Here is a 17,355-nt window from a genome sequence, read left to right on the forward strand (position 1 = left end):
CACTCTGTCTTCAAACAGGGATTTTAATTGCCTTAGTGGACTCCTCCCCGTTCTCTTTATTTTGGCTGCGTTTTTTAACCCTGTATTCAGACAGCAGGCAAAGTTCTTGGACGTGTGATGGCACAACCTGCTGCTATGTGCACACACAATCTTTAGAAAGTATAAGTTACTTTGTGAGGTCCCACTCCCCACCCCTGCCTTTTTGTTGCATCCTTTTTAACCCCAATTTATTTTTGCCAAAGAAAATATAATTCTAAGCAACTTTGCAATATACATTCCTTACAAATGTGTAATGCGTTTTAAGTTATTTGTATTTATTATTGCTGAAATAATGTGACACAAGGCAATAGACTGACAGACCTGTCTTGCAGGAGACTGACCTTAGCAACATTGTTTAAATAGAAACAAACAGGTGTTCAGCAAATGCTGCTTTCAACAGCAATTACCTTAACAAATATATTTTAAAGCACTACAAAATTTTAGTGGAGAGAAATAGATTTAGGATTGGAGCTTGACCCTTCCTGGAGGTTTGTGTCCACCGAGCCCACACTGCAGATGGGGTAAACAATAGAATTTCCTGAAGAAAAGTATTTTTCCATATGTATTCAGTCCCCCCACCAGCCATGATGTGAGTTCAGTTGTAGGGAAGCCATGCTGGGCATATGTGTATGCATAATATTTAAGGGTCCCAGCATGTGGGTGAGCTGGGACACTTACGCATTCTGCACGTGTAGGTGCTCAGTATGGCTGTGAAAAATTAGGAGCAGGAGCAAAAACACAAAGATGCCAAAAATTGCTATTATTTTAGCAATAGGTGTCTTTAACCATATATTCAGGCAGCAGGCAGTTTCTTCTCTCAGTTTCATGTAAAAATAACTTACCACCAGTTTATTGAGTATTTTTTTTTAAACTTCAAGTAGAGATTATAAAAAGGAAAACTACAACTTGAATGCACAAACTGAAGAGTACTGTAGAAATAATTTGCAACTAGAGAGTCACTTGAAAACATTATCATTATAAATGTTATCGAGTACAATAAAAACGAAATCCCATGCCAAAAAAATCTGAACCCAATGATGGAAGAGGTCCCTATCCCTCTAACATAAAACTTAAAATACAATGCATGGGACATATTCTCTGCCTGCAATTATCTACAGGCTGGGAATCAGCCCTGTGTGGCCATAGCCTAAGTTTGAGTAAAGAACCCAAATTTTAAATGCTGCCATATTCAACCAAAATTCACACAATGAGAGTTACTATGGGGGAATGGCAGTCAGTAAGCTATCAGGCAAACTTTTTCTGTGAGCTGCTGCAGCACTCTATTGGTAGCTCCAGCTTTAAAATATTTTTTCTGTACATAGAAGTTGCTTAATCACACATTTGTGTGGCTATATATACACCAGCACAATATAAATAATAATAAAAGTTGTGGTTATAATAATATATTTAAACTACCTACCTACCTCACTTTCTGATATGAGTTCTAGTGTACACAGCAGCTATCCCTGTTCCCTACCTACCTTCCTGAGAGCTGGTACAGATTGGTCTTGGAAGATTGTCACTCATTGTATGACATGCTTTGTTTACTGGCTGCTAGACAGATATACTAATTACAGCCAGGGCTTGGTGTTCACAGCTTGAGGGTACGTTATGGTTTGAGAAACTGATTCAGAAACTAATGTAAAGTTGCCACCTTGGGAAGTTTAGATGGGGTAGGTGACATTTAGTCCAACTAGAAAAACGGGCAGCAATTTTTGATCTGGACAGCCCTTACGAAAACTTGGTTGTCCAGGCCAAAACCAGACAGGTGGCAACCCAATGTTAACTGGATATTTCACTTTACCAATCATCAAATGTGCAGTTCCCACCAGCTATGCAGGAGACTTGTAAATGATGCTAAGTGGACTAGTCTAACAGACCACAATAACCCTCTTTGTTTTATTGACTGGGTTGGGTTGCCTACCAGAGAATTTCACTTCGGTTCACAGCCCCTAGCTGGCCTCAGCATAGGACAGTACCTATAAGCCAATCCTTATTTACACTGTGGGCTCATGTACCATCTGGAAAAATCTTTCCCTAATTGCCTTGAAGGTACATTTACATTAACATTTATTTATAAAGCGCCAACATATTCCGCAGCGCTGTACAATAAGCGGGTTACATACATTGGACATACAGAGTAACATACAAAGCAATCAGTTACCGATACAAGAGGTGAAGAGGGCCCTGCCCAAAAGAGCTTACAATCTACAAGGTAGTTTGCCACCTTTAAATTGAAGAATACCAGCTGGGATTTGCTGGGGGCAGGGCGATTACATAAAAAGGCAGGTCATGGTGGCAGATACTGCACAATTAGGACAGAAAAGGAACGAATGAACAAAAATTGGGGTAGATCAGGGGCAGAACAAGAAGGTATTCCAAATTTTATAAATCACCAGCTAGGGCCTGGGTAGGTATTAAAAATTCTTAAATAGTACGTCCAGTGAAATCACTTAACTTGGGAAAACATGCTCCTCTATATATTACATATAACAGTGGTTATACATTTATACAACAAAGCACATAATACCCTCACATTCATATTTAATATTTTAATATACAAAATTCAATGTGCAAAACCCACTGATAACACGGCAATGCTATTTTTAAAACTCACGTATACTTGAAATTCTGCCAATAAAAACATAAAAAAATAGATTTTAAAATGTATATAAACCTCATATAAATAATTGAACACTCACTTAGTTGAGTAAGTGGAATGGCCAGGCTCATCAGTCTGTGAAAACTTGATAGGGCATATGGAGCTTCAGCTTTCATTAATCCAAGATGCAGAACTACTGGAAGGGACAAAACTCAACAAGTTTCATGCTAAGGGCTTTCTCCTTTTTTTGTGTAAAATGAGCTGCTCTTTATCTAAATAGATAACAGGCTGTAACACAGCTTAATATTGTGCAAATTAGCAGATGAGATGCCTAGGTACCACCCCTCATGAATACATGGCTGCAGAACTTATTCAGCATTGTATTCATGAGAAGAATGCAGGTTACCTGCAGCAATTCTTCTACATATAGGGCAAGGTGTAAAGTTTAAAAAACACTTCTGTAGCTCCAGTGGTATGCCTGGCGTTGGCCTGTGTGGAGCTACACGGAGTGGATATCAGCGTGACAATATTTGCTCTGTGCAGCTCCACACAGGCCAACACAGTGACTGTCAGTGGAGCTACACGAAGAAGCACATGAAAACAAATACATTTTTCTCTGCCTACGTATAAAACACACAATTTGCTAAGTGTGCCCCTGCCCTATCTACTGTTCAGTTGGCAACTTGAACTACACAATGCAACACTAGCAAACACCCCGGGACTCTGGAGCTCTGCATTGGATATTTTGAGAAAAGGTGATTTTTATGACTGCCTTTTAGGCTGGTAAAGTAATGACTTGTGACATGTCATATAAATACCTTTTAGTAAATATATTGTAAGACAAACAATTTGAATGGCATTTGAAAGCCATTCAACTTGTGTATCTTACAATATATTTAACAGAATTAACAACACACCTTGTGCACCCTAGGACAACCTATAGTGCAAGGTATTTCTGTTTGTGTATATAAATGCCTTTTGTCACAAAATTTTTTTGTTACAAAGTACATTACCTTCTGTATTTAAATTCTCCGTGCAGAAATGAATGACATGACCTGAGGGTAAATGGTGATATTTTTCATAATATACAAGTATTTATACTGATAATAAATGTCAGCTTGTAAGAAATATGATTTACTTCTTTTCTTCCTTTTAAAATGCCATAACTTCCTATGACATAATGTCACAGCAACTTAACCTTGCTTTAAAAAGTTCTGCTTTGTCACTTTTTTCAGTTCTTTCATGACTCATTTGTGGGATTTCTAGTCAAAACAAACTTTTAAATGCGGGCAGCACCTCTTGGTGAAGATACACATTGCAGCTACACTCTGCACCTCGCAGCAGATTTTTAATCCAGTGCTGGGTTACCAGGGTGAGTGTAACTATCTGTTCTGTGCTCATAACAGCAGGTAATTTAGATTTACTTAAAGACACAAGAAAATTTTCTAAAAATATTACAATATTGAAATTTATGGCACATTTAGTTTTTAGTTAAGGCCTATCTACCTTTTATGTTGACCATTAAAAATAAAGGCATGTTGCTCAGTTAAAAAAAACACCCTGGCTTTTAAAAACCTAGGTTCCAATCTGTAATAAATACACTTCTTCCAAACTATTGTGAAATGCCCCTTTCTAACACACTTCCAACCCCCTTGCAATCTCTCAATGGAAAATTTCAAATTTTGCTGTTCTTTAATTTGAGTGCTTCATTGCCAGACCTAGGAACTGTAAACAGAAGCAAATGCTTTGGATGCAATTGGAGGGGAGATTGACAACCAGGCAAAGCAAGTTGAAAAAGATAATCATACAGACAACAAGGGGGCAGGGGTTACAAGCAAGCTGGACACCAGGCTAAAGAGTATTGCTTTGGGCACCAATACTACTTGGCCTGGCTCTGGAGTGCTCCCATTGGCCCCTTGTATATTAAAAGACAACAGGCCAAACTTATTTCTGCTAGACAACCCACCTACTACTTTCCCCCCATGACTGCTATGGGACAGTGTAGTGCTATAATATTCTTCAGTCTTCAGTATTAGGCTTATGTCATAATAATTAAATATTGGTTGGTAATACTAAAAGGTGTAACCATGGTTGTCCGCAAAAAAAAATTCCGGGGGAGGGGTTAAGGAGGCAAAAGTATTACACAAATTACTTTTACCAATATTTTGTTTCCAGAAATTCCACACAAAGCTAAGGATAGATGTTCTTTAACAGGGCTGTCCAACTGGCGGCCTGGCCCGCGACCCCCCTGTGTGGCCCTCCACCTGTCTGGCTGCTTTGATGGCGTACCTCTGTGGAAGCTTTAAATGGTATCAGTACTGAGATTAAATGGTCCCCTGCAAGGTTCACACCTCATATTCAGGCTGTAATCCCCCTGTATTGTTAAATATGTAATCTCCTGTACTGTTCACACCTTTTAATCCAAGCTATTCTACCCTGCACCAATAACTGCCCTATCCTGCAAACCACTTAGTATTTTAAATGCTTTAATAGAAAATACCTGCTAAAACTTGGCTTCCTGTCAATTAAACTACGGCGATAAGGCGAAGGAAGGAGCAGCATCCACTATGCGACGATCGATTGATCGAGCTTAGCCTGACTCCTTCCTATACAGGAAGAAGGCTAGGCTCGATCAATCGATCGTCGCATAGTGGTTGCTGCTCCTTCCTTCGCCGTATCACTGTAGTTCAACTGACTACTGAGTCTAGCCTTCCTTCTGTATAGGAAGGAGTCAGGCTAGACTCGATCAGTCGATCACCGCATAGTTAAACTTCACCTGATACTTTCTCCTGCATGGCCATATCCCCTGAAACTTTCCCGGCATCGCCATATCGCCTTTGTTGAAATGACCGGAAGCCAAGTTTTTTACAGGTATTTTCTTCTAAAGCATTATAAATAACAAATAGTTTTCAGGATAGGGCAATTATTGGGGGAGGGTAGAATAGATTTTTTAGTTAAAAATTTTTAGTGTTACTTTTCCTTTAAGGGTGTGTCTTAATATGACATTTTATAATTCTTTCACATATGAATGATGGTTGATATCCCCGCAGTGAGGACCAAGCATTTGGGTTTTTGCTGCGCTACCACCATTGTGATAACATAGGTGTGGTTTGAAGTGGTCAAAATTGGCTTCCCTTAACGGCCCTCTACTATGTATGCTAGAAAAATTACGGCCCTCGGCACCACAGAAGTTGGACAGCACTGATCTAAGCCAATGCAGTCATCTTTATTAGTTAAATCAGTGCCATGGACATAGGCAATTAGCGAGAGAAATAGTCCATCAGATAAAATGGACAGCTTTCTAGTCTGTGCATTCAATGGAAATAAAAATGTTCATGAGGGCGGAGAGTGAACAAATTGATTATTAATTGGCTTTGTAAAGTAACAAAAGCAGGAAGAGGTTGTGTTGTGTACAACAAATGCTCTTTTCTTTTTTTGTCTGCCAAGGACCTTCATTCTTCATCGACAAAATATCAGTAGTATAGGATGTATGTTTATGTGTTCTGTTTGAGCCTATGGGAGAACTCCATTATTCTCAGAGTGCCATGTCACGTTAGAGGGCCAGTGTTGGACTAGGGTGTGTGGCGGTCCCCACACCAGTCACAGACTCCTCCACACTGAGCCCACCGCTGGCTACATTCCTACATGTGGCCAAGCTAAATGGGTGGGTGAGCGCTCGTAGTTCCCTGCAGAGATCAGGAAGTCATCTGGGTTGGCAGGGCCCAAGGCTTACATCTTGGAGCATGTACCCATTCTAAAATGTACTATCCCAGAGCTATTCAGTCTAAGGTACTGCCTGTTGCCTATTCTATTTGAGCCGCAGATCTTAACTCTGCCCCGTCCCTCTGTGAAAAGCTTCCTGCTCCTCAACTGTGTGAAGAGTGACAGAATCAGAGCGGACAATCCCCTTTATCAGGGCAGATGAATGTGAATGTCAGCTGTGTTGATCCGACAAATTTTGTATGATAGTGTAAATGAGCTTGTGTATAGCTATCTGTGTAAGTACATATTATCACATTATTAAACCTTATAGGTATAGATTGGGCCTACAAGATTTGCCTACAACCATTTAAGCCAGCACATTCACATCTTCAGTTCCTAGCCCCACTGAATTCCCCACCGGCCTACTCTATGGCCCTTTTAGTGGGTTTGGCACTTGAAAGTTTCATCCTGCAGAAGGTTGTTGACCGAGGCCATGAAAACAGTACACATTGAACCACCCTCATTGTTTAAATAATATGGTGCTTGATTTACATATAGCTTATTGAGGGGGTGGGGGGGGGGGGGGGAAGGATTGTTGGCTTTAAAAACTACACCTTCACTGGAGTTTCTCTGGTCAGTGTCTGAAAAAGTGTTGGGGGGTGGGTGAAACAGCAGTTCTGTCAGGTCTGCAAAGCTACAACATACCCACTTATAAGATGAAGATTGTCTTGAATTCTATAATGCAAAGTGCTGGGTACCTAGTTTGGTATGATTTTCGGACCGCGTGTGGGTTTAGAATTATCAAGTTAAATTGTTTATAATTCCTATTAAAAGTAATCTGTCTGTAACTGACCTTCCTCTACTTACCCAGAATAACACTGCTATGCTGCATCAGCATGCCTTGATTGTTATGTGCTTTACAGACATCTTAGGAAAGAAAATGAGAGAAGCATGCAATGCGTTGCATGATTTCTACTAAATGTAGTTTGTAGTAAAATGTAACAGCACAGTGAGCAACTTTGAGGGTGATGTAATAAAAGGTAGAATGTTTGAAACATGTCTAGTCAATCAGCAGGTAGCTTTTACTCATCACCCCTTTAAAAATGGATGAAATGGGTTACTGCACATAGGCAAACATTGTGCCTCTTATTAGAAGTATAAATAAAATAAAATAAGGTTACCTTTTTACTTGAAAAAAAATGGCAATAAACAGGTATCTGATACCACTTAAGTTTTTTTTTTATTCATAGCTACTTTTCCAAATAAGTCCATCACACAGAAGACAATGTAAAAAAAAAAGGGTTTTATTTTTTTCCGTCACAGGCTTGTCATCTTTTCAATATGAAAAAGCAACAGTAAAATAAAAATAATGGTATGGGAACAAGAGAAGAAAAAGGGAAGTAATGTAAGAAAATCTGAAGAGTAAAGTTAAGAGAAGAAGAAGAAATAATCCCTATATCACTGTGTAGAGTTCTTTAGCATTCTTCTGCACTTTTTTCTGTTACTTGTTAAGTAAAATGCAGAGCACTTCTCTACATACAACTGCAGGCAATGAACCATGCCAGTTACCCAATGGATAGTGGGCCTATATGATTAATGTAGCTTATAATTAACCAACCAATACTGTTTACAGTAAAGGGAATTAAGTGCATTTGTTAAACATCAGTTTCATTTCATATTTTCTAATTGGAAGTATTAAGGTATTTCAAATACTTGGGATTTACATAAATGTGAGCAAAACCGAATCATATCTATTGCTCTAGTTGACAGAAGTTGCAGTTACGTGTATTTTAACACTTACTAGGTCATTTCCATAGTAACATAAGAAAATGTGAATGTCCACCAAACACTTGAATGTGATCTGTAAAAGCACAGAAAGAAGCAAAATCTGCAAGGGTTTTGTAAAGTCCCAAGGGACTAAATTAGAGGTTTGCTTTGTAACCCAAATGTAGCTGCAGAAACCAGCACCCAGCCACAAATTTGATGATGTTATTAGGCCAAGGAAAGATGGAATTCACAATGGGCTGTTAAAACTCTCTTAAAATCCAAAACCCAAATCCAGAGGCAAATTACTGCATACTGAAACCAGAGACCTACTGTAAAACCTTAGCAAACTGTTTACCCCAATTAAGCCACAACCTACCTTAACTGACAAGCAGAACACAGAAAATGGGAATAGAAGTTTGAGAGACAACAAAAACAAGTAAGGAGAAAAAAGGAAATGGAAAAATATGAATATAAAAACAAATACTACTCTTCGGTACAGATCTTTCTCAGCCTGAGAATGGAGGAGGAAACGTGAAAGGAATTTCAGCAACAGTGAGAAGAGTCTAAGCTTCTTCTTCAGCCTCTTCATTGAAATCTTCCTCTTCTTCAGCAGTAGCATCTTGATACTGCTGGTACTCAGAGACCAGATCATTCATGTTGCTCTCCGCTTCTGTGAACTCCATCTCATCCATCCCTTCTCCTGTGTACCAATGCAAGAAGGCCTTGCGACGGAACATGGCTGTAAACTGCTCTGAGATGCGTTTGAACAGCTCCTGAATGGCAGTGCTGTTACCAATGAAGGTGACTGCCATCTTAAGGCCACGGGGTGGTATGTCGCATACAGCTGTCTTGACATTGTTGGGAATCCATTCAACGAAGTAGCTGCTGTTCTTGTTCTGGACATTAAGCATCTGCTCATCAACTTCTTTCATGGACATACGTCCACGGAATACAGCTGCCACTGTAAGGTACCTGCCGTGGCGTGGGTCACAGGCTGCCATCATGTTTTTGGCATCAAACACCTGCTGTGTGAGCTCAGGCACTGTCAGTGCACGGTACTGCTGACTGCCTCTGCTGGTTAGGGGCGCAAACCCAGGCATGAAAAAGTGTAGACGTGGGAAGGGCACCATGTTGACAGCCAATTTGCGAAGATCAGCATTTAACTGGCCAGGGAAACGGAGGCAGGTAGTGACTCCACTCATTGTAGCACTAACAAGATGATTAAGGTCTCCATATGTTGGTGTAGTAAGCTTGAGGGTACGGAAGCAGATGTCATAGAGTGCTTCATTATCAATACAGTAGGTTTCATCTGTGTTTTCAACTAGCTGATGAACAGAAAGAGTTGCATTGTATGGTTCTACCACTGTATCAGACACCTTTGGAGATGGGACAACACTAAAGGTATTCATGATGCGGTCAGGGTATTCTTCTCGGATCTTACTAATCAAGAGAGTGCCCATACCAGACCCTGTTCCACCACCCAGAGAGTGAGTGAGCTGGAAGCCCTGTAGGCAGTCACAGCTCTCTGCCTCTTTTCTCACAACATCCAGTACAGAGTCTACCAATTCAGCACCTTCTGTGTAATGGCCTTTTGCCCAGTTGTTGCCAGCACCACTTTGACCTGAGAAAAAAAAATAAATAAATTAATAAAAACGGACAAGGGTGAGTGAATTTGTACTGAAAAACAAAATGTAGCAAAGGAACACAAGCAAGTAGATGATCTAAGCTGTACAGTTTAGTGATGCAATTTTTTTTCCCTTCTAACAGGTGACTAAATTCCCTCTAATAACTACTCTAATGATTCTATTAAAATAGACCTGTGAAGTTTCCCTCTGGTGGACTAGATTCAGCTCTATATAAGCCTTTAATAAATATGTCCCACGGAATGATGAGTGTGGGTACATTTAACATGTTAACCTCTTAAAACAAACAACTTTTAATTTATTTGCAATGTGATATGTAGCAAAGCTATCCAACAGAACAGAAGCAGGACACTTCAGTTAAACAAGGATAGGGACTATATTTGGTATAAATCCACCTTCAAACCAAACACATAATAAAAACAAATAAAAACCTTGAAAAACCATGAAAAGAAAAAACGGGCAAAAAAAAAAAATATAAAAATATGCCTTACCAAAGACAAAGTTGTCAGGCCTGAATATCTGTCCAAAGGGTCCTGAGCGCACAGAGTCCATAGTTCCTGGTTCCAGATCAACAAGGATGGCTCGAGGGACATATTTACCACCTAAGAAGAAAATCTGTGTGTCAGTGGAAGTAACAAGGAGCTGGCACAAAAGGAGACTCAAGAAAAAAAATTCCTTTTGTTTATTAAAATCAGTTTCTCCAACTAAGCCTGTTGAGAGTGGTACTTTTTTGTTGCTTTGAACACATTTTACCTACACCCACAGACATAAACATGCATTTATACAAACGCTTCTCACCTGTGGCCTCATTGTAATAGACGCTGATTCTGTCAAGCTGCAGATCACTGTCTCCATGATAGGTGCCAGTGGGGTCAATACCATGTTCGTCACTGATCACCTCCCAAAACTGAGAATAAAATTTACAAATACACTTTGTTAATATACGGAAAGCTGCCAACCAAAGGTTTGATGCAAATCGTGTTACATTAGTTTGGATAATTAAAAAGGCCAAAGGCAGCTGGATGTTGCTGCTTTACAGAACTAAAATGAAAAGGGAAATGGTAACCACATCCCCTTCAGATCTTACACAATACAATTTTTTTCTCCGATTCCCCCTTATCTTTTTTTCCTCCTTCCTACATTTCTGCATCTGTTTTGCAAAAACAACACACTCTGTGAATCCATGTGATGTCTATGCCTCCATCCAATATGGAGTTCTATTTTTATATATATATATATATATATATATATATATATATATATATATATATATATATATATATATATATATATATATAATAGGACTACTTTATCTCTACCTATTTCAGGAATCTATTTCCCTGCCTTTTAAAAACCACAAACTATTACGCATTCATTTTCTCTCTCTGCCTTTTCATTTGTAATTCATACTCCTCCCTGCATTACTGTTCTGCTAAGTATTTAACTCCCTGCAGTCCAATCCTTTTCTACCATTTCCAACTCAATGGGTTTGCTCTTCCCTCCCCCACACTGACAGGAAGTCAGAGAACAAGACAGCCACACAAGCCTAGTGTAGGCGAGACAGGAATGTGACACAAAGGATATTCATTATAAAGCATGACAGGCAGTGACATACTATTTAGAAATATGTCATGTGCACCCGTATGCACAAAAATACTGGATATTTGTTTAGTAGATATACAGAATATGTAATGCTGACAAATGGGCAGGTCTCCATAAAACTAATAGAAATATAAATGTTCTGCAGATTCAAGTGGAGACACATATGTATATTAAACATACTATAATTATCATTCCCAGTAACAAGCCAGGATAATGATATATCTCAGTGGGTCTATTTTGCACAGGGTAAAGCATATCGGGTCATTTGGCAAGGAAGCGCTAAAGCCTAGGGTGTGGCATTGCAGCTGCGCCTGAATGCCAGGAATAGACTGGGACACCCTTACAATATGGATCACACATCCGTTATATCAGCCATATTGGCATCCTGTTAGAAATCTGCTATATCCTTCACTCCAAGAGATTCTAAATTCTTCCTTTAACTAGCAATAAATGTTTCACACAGTACATATCTCCTGTTGTCAATACTATATAATTTCAGATAACCATGAAGTAAAGCATCTATATTTACCTTGCTATACCTTATTTTTGTTTAAATGTGCATTTATGCATCTCTTCCCTTAAAACGTCATACACAATAGTGGGGGTTGCTCCCCCGTTAAAGCCCTTTAAGAAAGAAATTATTTTCAACACCACAGTACAGACCTTGGAATTATATAGAAAGGCAATAGACAAGCCGTTCTTTATGCAGGAAGCACACCCACCCTATAATCCCTGCTCTAATAGCATTACTAGGCAGCACTGCTGCACTGCAGATGCACATACGTCACCGCACTGGGAGCTTTCCATGGGGAGGTGGGGGGGACCCAAATGGGGCACAAAGCTGCCACAGCCCATTCGCCCACTGTTTCTGTGTATCGATTAACCCGAGACGAGAATATAATTAGTGCGTTTTGGGGCTGCTGCCCTCCATTTTGATGTATTCAAGCACAACGGGACAAAGAACAAAGGCCGGGGTTGCGAAAGGGAGGGGTGGTCGGGGAAAAAAGAGCAGGCGCCATGTAACGCAAAGCTTACAGAACAAATGTAGCAAATCCCAATTAATAGCCCTCTAATGTCACATGATGTTATGTGGCTTAGATTTTGCCACCAAATAAAATTGAATTTAAAAAAACATTTTTTTATCACCAAAAAAATCGTCAAAAAGGCCTCTGTCTGTTGCGGATGGATATTTAGCACTTCCCTTTATAACAGAGCATAAAGGCTGCATTTATCGCAAGTAAAATATTTTCTGCCCCGCCCTGACAATGGGTCGTTCATGCATATAACGGGATTAAGTAACGGAAATGGAGTTTAAACTGTATCATTTTTACCTATACACATATATAGAAAAATGTAATCCTACCCACGTATATGTGTATAGATACAGAACGAATATAGCGGATATGATACGTGTATGATTGAGCGGCTGCCCTGGCCACTCCCTCTCCCGCCATAGCCCCTCATCCCAGTACCACACTAGCCACGTTATTCATTATTATACGCCGTGTGTGCAAAATGGCAGTTCTACACGACGATGTGCTATGCAGTCTTTCCTGCCTGCTACCGTACAATTAAATATTTTCCTGGATATGCCACTTTATTTTACGACTAAAGCGCGCCCACGTGTTAATGAAATCGCTCGTCTTCGGTAATATACCGCGTTTGTATTATTGCTATCACTACATGTATTTCATTTGGAGGGAAGGCACTTACTGTTGGATATTTTGCCGCACTGGAACAAGAGACACAGCCCCTTCCCCTGAGACGGAAAGACTACACATCCAGCGCCATAATGCACTGCATCTTTCATGAACAAATCAGGGCATAGGGATTTAGCATGGCATACAGGTAATTGCCACCCCCATGCCAAGTGGAGCTGCCCTCATGCTAAATCCCTAGGGGAGAGTCGTGTAATCACGTGTTGCACTAAAAGCCGGAGCCCTGGCCACATCATTATTCAGCACAGAGGCGCATTTGCAGCAGGGCGTGGAGGTTTATATGTGATATAGCCTATCGCCTACCTACCCTGTCAGGCGCAGCAGCTGCACGATTATATTTAACATCGGATCGTTTTGTTTTCAATTAACAATTTTCACTAAAATGACATAATATCTACTGTATTACAGGTAGGCTCCTGGTCATTATAAAGGAGCGAATTAGTAACGCTTTCACGAGTCCCCGCCAATTTAGACATCTGACAAAAGGCGGGGACTATAATCTGATACTAGCCGCTACACAGCACGACTGCGAACTGACATTGCCCACTGACTTAAAGGCTGTCATGGCATAATTTATATTGTCGTTATGTGGATGTAATAATGTCAATATTTCGGGGTGTAGGGTAGAGGAATTTTCATATCACTGGAGAGTAGGCGAACCCTGATCTCACCTTAGCGCCGATCTGGTTGCCACACTGGCCGGCCTGGATGTGTACAATCTCCCTCATGATTCAGGCGTAATAGATGTTCGGAGGATGGAACGTTGGAGACAGCGACGTTCTGGTGTGGAACGTCCGAGACAATGGCGAGAGCAATAAGGGAGGTAGCCGGTTAGTAGAGGAAGAGGGCGGGCTCTGTTGGGAAGGGGAGGGGCAGAAAGGGGCACATCGGGGGCTGGGAGTGGCATTTCTGAGCAGTAGCTGTAGTGCGGTGGATAGCAGGGCTTGTAGCTGTCGTGATATTGGTTATTACATGTACAAAGGCTGCTAAGGACATTTGCCATAATTGCACATTTAGTGATGGTTAAGCATATATTTCAGGCTTAGAATGAGTAGGTTAATTTTATTTCAGAGGCTTATAAACCTAGCAGTGCTGTCTGATACCGAACCCAAACGAACAAGCAATCACTCAGAATTGGTACAGCCTATATACAAAGACAGGGGCAGCCTCCTTGAGATACCGCAGTATTGGGCTTGGTAGGTAGGGCGGGCAGCTGCCGGAGCCTGCAATTCTTACTGCTGTGTCTTTGTATTTCACAGCAACATTGTATTACAATTTCTCATGCCTATGTACCATATCAGGGAAGGTGCTACACAATATGCACCCTAACAAAGAGCAAGTTCCTTGTGGATATAGCAATAAAGTATCACTGGATTTGCAGCTGTTGGCATACACGGTGTAGTTCGGTTCTCGTGGTTCTGAGGATATCATTGGCTGTAAATCCAATTAATTATTATTGAGTTCCATTTATAAAGCAGCAACATATTTAACTTTACATTCATAATAATCAACATACAGATACAGGCAAACCAATACAGTAGGAAATAAAAGCCCTGCAGGGATATGTGAAACACAAGGTATGAAAAAATGTAACCAGGGAGACTAAAGGCAACCTATCTCCATTAATATTGTCTCCCCTACAGTAGGTATCAGCTAACAAAGAACTGCTTGGGGGAAACAATATTTCCTTAAGAAAACCCCCATTATGAATGTTATGCCCCCCCTTAGCTAGGAAGCTAAGTTGGGGCACACATGCACATAACAAGCAAGTGCTCCAGCTTTATCAGTATGGATATGCATGTGATGTAGGATAAGGGGACATTATGTGCAGACATGTCCAGTCATGACCATCCCTCACAGTGTGGGGGGCATAATGCTTGCAAGGGGAGTTTTGAAAAAATAGTGCGGGCATTTGATACCAAGAAAGGGAAAGTTGTGCTCAACCACTAAATTTTAAGCCATTAGGCAGGGAGCAATTAGGTTGTGACCACAAAATACATATAGGCAACAAGAGAGGTGCTCTGCACTCACCCATTATAGATTTAGGCTGATGACATGGCATGAATAAGATACGCTCGGGTATACACATAAAAACGTGTATTTCAGCTACATGTGCCTGCACTGGAGCGTTTTTCGGCTTGCCGAGAAAACGCCACGTCTGACATCAGCCATATGAAGGACATTAAGACATTCTGTGCATCAAGTTAACAAGAAATGCCCTCCTCCTTTAAGCAAAACAGGGATTATCCATATATTGCAATATACTTCAAGCTACCCAACTATATGAAAGCCATCCCCAGTCTGACCAGTCCTACACTGACTTTTCTGATTCATTAAGGATTCTACTGCTTTAATAAACATTTAACAAATTGAGTTTTACCTGCACCTTACTTGCTTTCAAGGTTAAAAAAAAAAAAATGCCAAAATGGTTGCTGCTTTTATTGTAGCCCCCACCCTTCCCAGCTACAATCAGGTGATCCCAATGGAGCCAATAAAAGGGCAACCATTTTGGTGTTTTAAACTTGAAAACAAATAAGTTGCAGGTAAAAGGTTTTTTTTTTGGTAAAGCGGATGTGCACCTTTCCAAAGCTTTACCAGAGTGGTAAGACTTTACAAAAGAAGAACTTTACCCATTACAATCTTTTTTTTTTTTTTTTTTTTTTAATGCTTACTTTTTATTATTTAGTTGGTAAAAATTCTCTCTTACTATGTCCTCTTAGATGGCTACCCCTCAGTAGGAGGGGGTCATGGACCCCCTCACCCACCTACATGCAGAGACCGTTAGCAGGGAAATTTCCCAGTCGACATCTAGGGTAAGAGCTTGGCTGCATCAGGCAACTAGGTCGCAATGCAGAGAAAAGATAAGAAAACGCCCATGTACAGTAGCTCTTAATGCCGCTCTAGGAGACTGCTTTACCCTCTCTCTCTTACCGCTGCTGATCTCTGCATCTTTGCTTATCCCTAAATGGGTAAGCGACTTGTTTTACTGAATAAAGGATGCCTATTTTTAATTCATTATAATGAGTAAAGATCTTATTTTGCAAAGTCCTATGACTCTGGTAAGGCTTTGCAAAATGTGAACATCCCATTTGCATTAGAGACCTATTCATTTAAAGAGGTAGTTTACCTATAAATTAACTTTTAGCATGATGAACAATGCTATTCTGAGACAATTTGCAAGTGGTCTTCATTTATTATTTGTGGTTTTTGAATTTTTTAGGGTTTTTTTTCAGCAGCTCTCCAGTTTCAGCTACTGTCTGGTTGCTTGGAACCAAATAATCCTAGCAGCCAGGCAGTAGTTTGAATGAGAGACTACAACACGAATAGGAATGGCCTGAATAGAACGATAAGTAATAAAAAGTAACAAAAACAATGACCTCCATTGTGACCTCCATTTAAAGGAGAATAAAGCCTAACTAAAGAAGTAGGGCAGAAATATTATACATTATGTTTTGGGCGTTTGTACCATGCCCAGGCAACTACAGCCCTTTAGCAGGGAGGATCTGTGCATCCAAAAATGCCCCAGTAACTTCCCATCTGATTCAATGTACATGCTCTGTGCTGCTGTCAGTTACTGAGCTTAGGGGCCAACTCAAAATATACTGCAGTAATAGAATATAAATGTAACGGTAAAAGGCTGATTAGTAATTCATTTAAAGTCACATTAAATAACAGATCTGAAACCAGGGCAACTGCATCAGAACTAAATAATTAACTCGGCTTATATGACAGACATATCTCATTTTCTGCTTGATAATTTGCAACGACCCCTAAGCTCAGCTTCTCAACGGCTGCTCGGAGCCCACTGAGCATGTGCACTGTCCCGAACAGTTCTAACAGAATCCAAGATAGGAAGCTACTGTGACAACTGTAAAGACCTATATCATTACTACTATAGAGATGCTGAAACTTTAAACCAGTCCAGTCAGTTTGTTATATAATTTCTAGCCATATTCATTTTTAGGGTTTAGTTCTCCTTTAAGAGCTGGAAAGATTATTTGCAATGCCAAGTGTCTTGAGGGGGCAGGGGAAGAGGGCCAGGTAGGGTTTACTACTCTGCTCCGGGCCCTTCCAAAGATTAATTTTTGCGAAGGGAGGGGAACAGTAGTTACACCCCTGTCTAAAAGTCTAACCGCATCTCTGTGTGATAGGCCGTTTAAATGTTTAGGGATGCTACACAAGTTGCTAAATACAGTAAACGTATGGTGAGTATATAGCATTTACTGTAGCCTGTGCAAGCCACTTTTTTTTGCTCAAGTACAGATATAGACAATATTAGCAA

At 40.2% G+C, this 17,355-nt stretch overlaps 1 protein-coding gene across 1 annotated transcript; it reads right to left on the reverse strand.

Annotated features, from left to right (window-relative positions):
- Positions 1 to 7,631: 7,631 nt before the first annotated feature.
- tubb (tubulin beta class I) lies at positions 7,632 to 13,856 on the reverse strand. The gene is given in 4 exon segments (NM_001006894.1): positions 7,632 to 9,731; positions 10,245 to 10,355; positions 10,552 to 10,660; positions 13,745 to 13,856. Coding segments are annotated over 4 exon segments (1,335 nt in total). The 5' UTR covers positions 13,802 to 13,856; the 3' UTR covers positions 7,632 to 8,673.
- Positions 13,857 to 17,355: the final 3,499 nt, after the last annotated feature.

The sequence above is a fragment of the Xenopus tropicalis genome, chromosome 8 (assembly GCF_000004195.4).
Source record: "Xenopus tropicalis strain Nigerian chromosome 8, UCB_Xtro_10.0, whole genome shotgun sequence".
In the NCBI taxonomy this organism is placed as follows: Eukaryota; Metazoa; Chordata; class Amphibia; order Anura; family Pipidae; genus Xenopus; species Xenopus tropicalis.